The following is a 7,756-nucleotide window of genomic DNA, read 5'->3' as shown; positions in this document are numbered from 1 at the left end:
GTAAATTTAAAAAAAAAAAATCTAAGTAAATTTTTAATTTATTTAAAATATAAAATTATATTTTACATTTAAAAACAAAATTTTCCTGATTCATATCCCAACACAACAATCCCGAATGTCGAAGATTAAAAATATATATTAAAAATTAATTATGATACACAAAAAATTTATTTCATACACATAATAAAAACATTAAACTGTAAATTATGGAAAGAAAGAGGGAGAATAAAATTAGATGAATAATTTCATTATTATACTATTAAATTAATAATTGTATTATTTAATTATAATTAATCCATTATAATTATTAAAGTAAATACATTTTATGGTTGATCCCATATATATGAAGTTTATTCGCATTTGTTATATTTTCATTGTTTTCTAACCTAAAAAAATAACCAAACTGCAGTTTGATTGAGATTAATTGGAATGCACAAAGAAAAAACATGATTTTTGATAATTGTTAAAAACAGAGTTATCTGTTTTTGCAAATGAACTCTCCATATATATATATATATAGCATTAGTAATATCATAATTTCTGTAACACATTGCCTTCTACTGTAATGATGATGATGATAATGGCACAAAAACATAATATAAAGTGTATTTTTTTCTGTTGAAACCTTTAATACAAAAGTTACAGAAAAATAATATACAGCTCTGTGTAAAATTGTTTTTAGCAGACAGACATAATAAATAGACAATAGCGAGCATGACTAGTGATCAGCGGTCACTAGTGATTTGGCTTCGTGACGCCCCCTGGAGGCCGGCCTCTGTACTTCATGCTGGTGCCGGGTTGACGCCGCAGCACTTCATCTCCTTTATCAATGTCTTTAGGTTCATCATAAACTGTCGAGATGTGAAAGTCTTTTCTGGGTTTTTTAAGTGGAAGGAATGAGCTGAGCTTTTCTCCATGATACCTGCAAATATTACAAAATCAAATGCATCAGTCATCTTTCAATTCATCTGTGAATCCTAAAAAATAAAAGGTATCACAGTCTCCACAAACATATTCAGCAGCACAACTTCTCAAGCTAGAAATGTTGCACACATTGGTTCTGAATCCAGATGAATAGCAGAAGATCATCAGTGCAGTCCTGACTCACCCGAAGCCTCTCTTACAGTTGGGATGCTGGCCGTCGCTCTCCAGCGCCTCCGGTATTCCCCTCCGGCTGTTCCCGAGCCCTTCTCCGTCCCTCCAGCCCTGCTTCTCCATCACACGCCGACCCATTCCCTAACAGCACACACACATAAATCATTTCAAGTTTTTTATTGTTTTAGTGTCGTCGCGCATCACAGCATCACAATACGATGAGGGGGCGTAACATTTCCGTCACACATGAGGTATTCAGCCAATCACAATGCACTGGATAGCTGGCCAATCAGAGCACACCTCGCTTCTCAGAACGATGAGTTTTGTAAAAATCGACACGTTATCGAAAGGCGGGGCATAGAGGAGCAACAATAATGTACAGTATGTGGAAAATAATGTGTTTTTTGTTCTTTTTAGCAACATCACATGACCCCTTTAATTTATGAAAATCACATTAACAATTTTTAATTTTAATTCTAAAAATTTAACGTCTTAACCTTTCAAAAATTATACAAAATTATAAATGTAGACATCAAAATCAAATGTATGTAAAATGACATTATACTTTTTGGTTATAAACATTTGAACGTAAATACAATATACTGAATCTTGCAGTGAATGAAAAGGGTCATGAACTGAGAAAGCAAAATTCCCTTGATCTTTTGACATATAAGAGGTCATTGTACTATAAAAACATCCTGTAAGTTTCAGAACTCAAAACATTCTCGTTTGTCTAAAAACAGCTTATATTGAAGCCAGTCTGCCAAAACGACAGCTTGTGGAATGTACTCTAAAAATTCTATGATGTAATAGTGTGGCTAAACACCACCTCCACAGAAGATCGACATCACTGCCTGATAAGCCCCGCCAACCAATTCTACAAAGATGCCGGTTTAGCCCCGCCCACCGATTCTACATCACTGCCCGTTTAGCCCCGCCCACCGATTCTACACAGCTGCCCGTTTAGCCCCGCCCACCGATTCTACACCGCTGCCCGTTTAACCCCGCCCACCGATTCTACACAGCTGCCCGTTTAGCCCCGCCCACCGATTCTACACAGCTGCCCGTTTAGCCCCGCCCACCGATTATACATCGCTGCCCGTTTAACCCCGCCCACCGATTCTTACACAGCTGCCTGTTTAACCCCGCCCACCGATTCTACACAGCTGCCTGTTTAACCCCGCCCACAATTCTACACCTCTGCCCGTTTAACCCCACCCACCGATTCTACACAGCTGCCCGTTTAACCCCGCCCACAATTCTACATCGCTGCCCGTTTAACCCCACCCACCGATTCTACATCGCTGCCCGTTTAACCCCACCCACAATTCTACATCTCTGCCCGTTTAACCCCGCCCACAATTCTACATTGCTGCCCGTTTAACCCCACCCACAATTCTACATCTCTGCCCGTTTAACCCCGCCCACAATTCTACACCTCTGCCCGTTTAACCCCGCCCACCGATTCTACACAGCTGCCCGTTTAACCCCGCCCACCGATTCTACATCACTGCCCGTTTAACCCCGCCCACCCTTTCTACACCGCTGCCCGTTTAACCCCGCCCACCGATTCTACACCGCTGCCCGTTTAACCCCACCCACCGATTCTACATCACTGCCCGTTTAGCCCCGCCCACCGATTCTACATTGCTGCCTGTTTTACAACTGTAACTGTTTTCATTACGTGGTCACTATTGCTTTGTCTCTTCTTACAGATCGTTTGATATGTACTGAGTATTTATGCGTTTTTAACCTAAATCACAGCAGCGTCCATCTATGAGGAATGAATGTAGGCTGTCAAACACACCCAACTTTTAGCCAATCATAGCAGTGGGCGTTAACTTCCGGGTCTACAATCCGCCACGCCTATTCAAACAGAGCGTTCTGATGAGGGGGTTAAAAACAGGACAAAGAACAGCCTAAAACTTCTAAATGATGATGTTTTTTGATGTAAAAATCTTGATAACATTATAAGAGCACCTCAGAAAACAAGTCAAGTCACCGCTATTTATTTAGTGCTTTTTACAATGCAGATTGTGTCAGAACAGTACGAAATAAAAAAACAAAGACAGTTCTTGACTCCTTTAAAAAACGTCCAAACCTTTGTAAAGCGTTCAAAGCTGCCGATTTTCTGCTGGCGTCCCGGCAGACCGTCCAGACCGTCCCGCAGCCTCCTCTCAGAGCGCATGTGCACATAATCTCTGGCGTCCATATCGCCTCCGTCTGAGGAGAAACACACACAATCACAGTCATGTCTGACGCCACTCTTCTATAACAGCTTTCACAATGATCTGATCATGAACGTTTACCTTTGTCATAGTAGACGCTCATATCCACGTCCCAGTCGTCTGCTGTTTGCTCATCGAAATCTGTGCAAAATCAAAGATAAAAGATGAGCAACAGGAGACAATCACATCAACAATATATGCTGGAATTATGAGCGTACATTGAGCGTCTTTCCTATTCAGGGCCTTTTTAAACTTGTCAGCTGTAGGTAAAATTATTGGTTTTGTTAAAATGCTTGAATAACATGAGATTTGAGTCTTGATAAATCAATAAGAAATGTGTTAAAAAAAAATCACAAAATCAATGCATAATGTTTTATTTATAAATGAACGAATGAATAAATAAATACGTTTTTGAGTTTCCAGGATTAATTACAGAAACTGTAAAATTTCCAGCTATTACTGTGAATTTTATTAATCAAAGCTATATGAATATATTATTGAATGTATGAATTGTTTATTATATTTATAAGCATTCCTGAAAATATTAAAATTATAAATGCAAATATAAAATGATATAAAACATAAAAAAATAAATAAAATATAAAATATATATTTTTTTAATTTAAAAATCTTTAATTAAAAAAATTAAAAAATTTAATTAAAACTTTTATATTTTAAATTTATTTTAAAAAATTAACTTTTAATTTTGATTCTAAAACAAATGTAAAAACAAAATAAAAAATCTAACCTTACTTTATGAAAAAATATATTTAGAACTTTTTTTACTTTTAATTCTAAAATATTTGACAAAACAATACATAATACTTTATGAAAAACATAAATATTTATACATAATAATTAAAAATCTATACAAAAAATAAATAAATCTTAATTTAACAAAATTTACATATTTTTGTGATGGGACCAATTAAAATATTGGCATGGCAAATAGAAATCTGTACTACTGGACCAACAGAAACCTTTCAATATGAGCTCAAAATATCTCTGTTTGTACCTCCTTCTTCCTCCTCCCAGAACTGAGCGTCTGTGTAGAAGACGAGGCCCGATCCGCCCTTCTCCCACTTGAGCTCGATCTCCTCCTCAAACAGCCTCTCTTTAGAGCGCTCCTGACTGGTGACGTCTTCGTGGAGGGCCTCGTGACGCTCCCACTCCTCACAGCGGTCATCGTCCTGCAGAGAACACAGAAATCATACAGAACCTGCACCAAATACAGTTCATCCAGCCGCAAGAACATTCAACAGTCCCTTTACATCACTCACATTACAGCTGCACAATACTGGAAAAAACAGACTGAAAAAAGTCTTCAGACTATAAGGCCATATTTTGTCATTTTTTTAATGTTTTAAATTATTTTTATTAAATCATTTAAAACATTATTAAATATATTTTTTGTTTTATTATATATTTACATATAAAAATATATATTTTAATTTTTTGCGGTTTAAATTATTATAAATTTTTTTTCTGTGCACTGTGAAGAGGGATGACCTGCTGAACATTCGGCAGAACACACCACAAAATCTTTTACCGCGTTTTGATTATTCTGACGTTTTGCTGGACATTGTAGCCATAGCTCTGGTCAAACGCTTCAGGATGCGCAGAAGGGGGAAGCGAGCCGGCGCGGATTTAGAACGGCGTTGCTTAGCATCTATCTGGCGAATCTCCACTCTCTACCCAACAAAAAGGACGAACTCCTTCTGCTCTCCCGGACAAACAAACTAACTCTGCTGCCCTGTGTTTCACGGAAACCTGGCTGAATGCCGACATACCAGACAGTGCAATTCATCTGCCTAATTACCAGCTTATAATTGAACATGACTTATTAAAGTTGGTAACGTTATTTCGTTTGATAACCTTTGTTTCAGCTCTTCATCATTAAAGTTTCAAATCGTCGAATTCTGGAGTCTTGTGTTCCCTTAGAAAGACGTATCGTTACATTGATTTTCAGTTTTGTAAACCTTTGTGTAGCCTAAGTAATTTGTTATTTTATATTAGGCATATAGCATGGTGTATTTTTATTAGTTTTGTTAATAAAAGTTCTATGAGTTTGACGTCGTATTTTGTTGTTGCTTGAATTGAATCAATGCCGAATTGCTGCTAATTTGAAAGTGAAAGTAAAATGTGCACAGCGCTTTTACAATTTCAAAAGCAAAGGAAACGAGGGAAAACTCAAACGAACTAAATGAACACAGTGCCGCTTCACTGAGAAACCAGTAGAACATTTAATGTGTAATTATTTAATTATATTTGGGGTATTATACATTTATTATATTTAATAGATTTTATTTTAATTAATTTGATATAAATTACATTACTAATTTTTAAATATAAAAAATATTAAACAAGAACAAAATGTATACAAATTTTAAAATTTAAATAAAATTAATCTTAATTTATACAATTTTTATTTATTTTAATTCAATTGCAGCCTGTGCAAAATGATGCACTAAGCCATATTGAAACAAATGTTATTTCGATATCATGCAGCCCTAACTCACATCATCAGGGCCGGACAGCTCCTCTTCACTTCCTGTTTCCCGTGACTCTTGATTGACAGGTGGAGAACTGGGCGGGTCCTCTTCATCTGTCTGCGGGTTTGTGGGCGTATCCTTTTGTATTGTCTGTGAGTTTGTGGGCGTGTCTTTATCTATTGTCTGTGATGTTGTGGGCGTGTCCTTATCTATTGTCTGTGATGTTGTGGGCGTGTCCTTATCTATTGTCTGTGATGTTGTGGGCGTGTCCTTATCTATTGTCTGTGATGTTGTGGGCGTGTCCTTATCTATTGTCTGTGATGTTGTGGGCGTGTCGTTATCTACTCTCTGTGAGTTTGTGGGAGTGTCCAGGCGGCCGGGCCCCGAGATCTCGACTCCTCCGGCGGTGAAGACGCTCTCCTTCGCGGGCCTCATGACGGCCGTGTTGTGATAGAGGTAGGGCACGTTCCCATAGCGGCGATTCGAGCCCGTCTTTGGGAACGTGAGCCCCAGTTTGCGGATGAGCCGCGGCGGCAGACGGCAGGACTGGATGAGCTCCAGGAAAACACTCACAGGCGTGCCGACGTTCCCCGCCGGCATGAGCGCGGGCGGATTGAGCTCCGGCAGGCCCTTGAGGTCCGACAGCGTGAAATGCTCTGATTGGCCGATGTGGCGTCTCATCTCGGCCTTCGTCTTGTACGGGAATGAATTATGCTCTATAAACACAGATAAAATACGACGACTATAAAACAATCTGGACCTTGGTAAGATGGGTGTTAACATTTACTTGACATCCTACTTAATCTTTCAGGGTGTGATGTGACCGGGTGATGACCCTTGACCTTTACCCATAATTCCCATTTTCCCTTTGCAATTTAACAGTTCATGTATCAGATGGTTAATGTTTACCCTTCAACACCTTCACAAAACATTTCGAAGAACCTTAAATGGCCATAGTCTCATATATACACACCACATTTTAAACAATGTCTTTTATGTATATATTGTATATAATTATAATACCATTATAAAACCATTTAAAAAAATTATAAATGTAGAAATAAAAAAGTTTTTTTTAATAAAAAAATACATTTATAATTGTTAATTTTACTTATAAAATGTATACAGAAAATTATAAATCTTTATTCACAAAAAGTAAATTATAAATGTACACAGAAAATAAAGCACAAATTAAGGAAATAATAATTTATAAAATATATTATATTTATAATTTGTTAAATATGTCTTAAAACTATAATTGTAAATATGCAATTATAAATTTATCTTAATGTATCAAAAATTACACTATTTTCAATTATATAATAGTCATATGTTAATAAAATGATAAACAAAATTTGATTGAAAAACACATAAATGTAAACATTAAAAGATAAATCATAACTTATGAACAAATTTTAATTATGAACCAATTTAATTATGAAGATAAAATTAATCCTAATTTATGAAAAAGTCTTTTAATTTTTAGTGTTAATCATAAAAATAAAAATATAAAATGAAAAACGCATTTATATTCTTTAACAGCGCACTCACCAGCCTGCTCCGATACTCTGACTCTGCGGATCAAACACTTTCTTCTCAGCCAGTTTCCTTTAGAGTCGATCCAGTGGTTCTCCGAGTACATCTTCACGAATCTGTCTGCTTCCTGAGAGCGAACCGACAGCACACAACAACACGAGCCCGCGGCTCTCCCCTCGGGGCCCCCGGCGGTACTCCCCGCGGTAACCCGAAGCTCCGGCCGATGGCGGTAATGGAAACACGCGAATCCTTTACTCTCGATAAACTGACTGAAATAGTTCCTCAGCTCCACGGATCGGAAACCAGAGGGAATGTTGTTTACAACGAAAAACGTCACCTCTTCCGACGCCGCCATACTTCAGACTGTGAAACCAGAATCCACATCCGGCTCCGATGCACACAAAG

General features: G+C 37.4%; 2 protein-coding genes across 2 annotated transcripts in view; both read right to left on the bottom strand.

Annotated features, from left to right (window-relative positions):
• ifnlr1 (interferon lambda receptor 1) overlaps positions 1 to 7,756 on the bottom strand; it is a 676,379-nt gene that overhangs the window by 67,263 nt on the left and 601,360 nt on the right. The window lies entirely within an intron of this gene.
• gpatch3 (G patch domain containing 3) lies at positions 326 to 7,748 on the bottom strand. The gene is made up of 7 exons (XM_079429777.1): positions 7,367 to 7,748; positions 5,843 to 6,531; positions 4,339 to 4,513; positions 3,405 to 3,464; positions 3,197 to 3,318; positions 1,109 to 1,236; positions 326 to 922 (listed from the first exon to the last, which is right to left on the bottom strand). Exons 1-7 carry the CDS (start codon positions 7,704 to 7,706, stop codon positions 736 to 738), a joined length of 1,701 nt encoding a protein of 566 aa, XP_079285903.1. The 5' UTR covers positions 7,707 to 7,748; the 3' UTR covers positions 326 to 735.

The sequence above is a fragment of the Barbus barbus genome (genome assembly GCF_936440315.1).
Source record: "Barbus barbus genome assembly, chromosome: 12".
NCBI classification, from domain to species: Eukaryota; Metazoa; Chordata; class Actinopteri; order Cypriniformes; family Cyprinidae; genus Barbus; species Barbus barbus.
This window is presented reverse-complemented; position numbering and strand designations above follow the sequence as displayed.

What these genes read in the sequence shown, in the direction of transcription:
- gpatch3 (XM_079429777.1), bottom strand. Translation starts at nt 7,706, where the DNA reads ATGGCGGCGTCGGAAGAGGTGACGTTTTTCGTTGTAAACAACATTCCC. An exon ending in CTGGGAGGAGGAAGAAGGAG is followed by an intron (nt 3,465 to 4,338) that starts GTACAAACAGAG and finishes GATTTTGCACAG; the next exon opens with ATTTCGATGAGCAAACAGCA. An exon ending in GAGCGTCTACTATGACAAAG is followed by an intron (nt 3,319 to 3,404) that starts GTAAACGTTCAT and finishes GTTTCTCCTCAG; the next exon opens with ACGGAGGCGATATGGACGCC.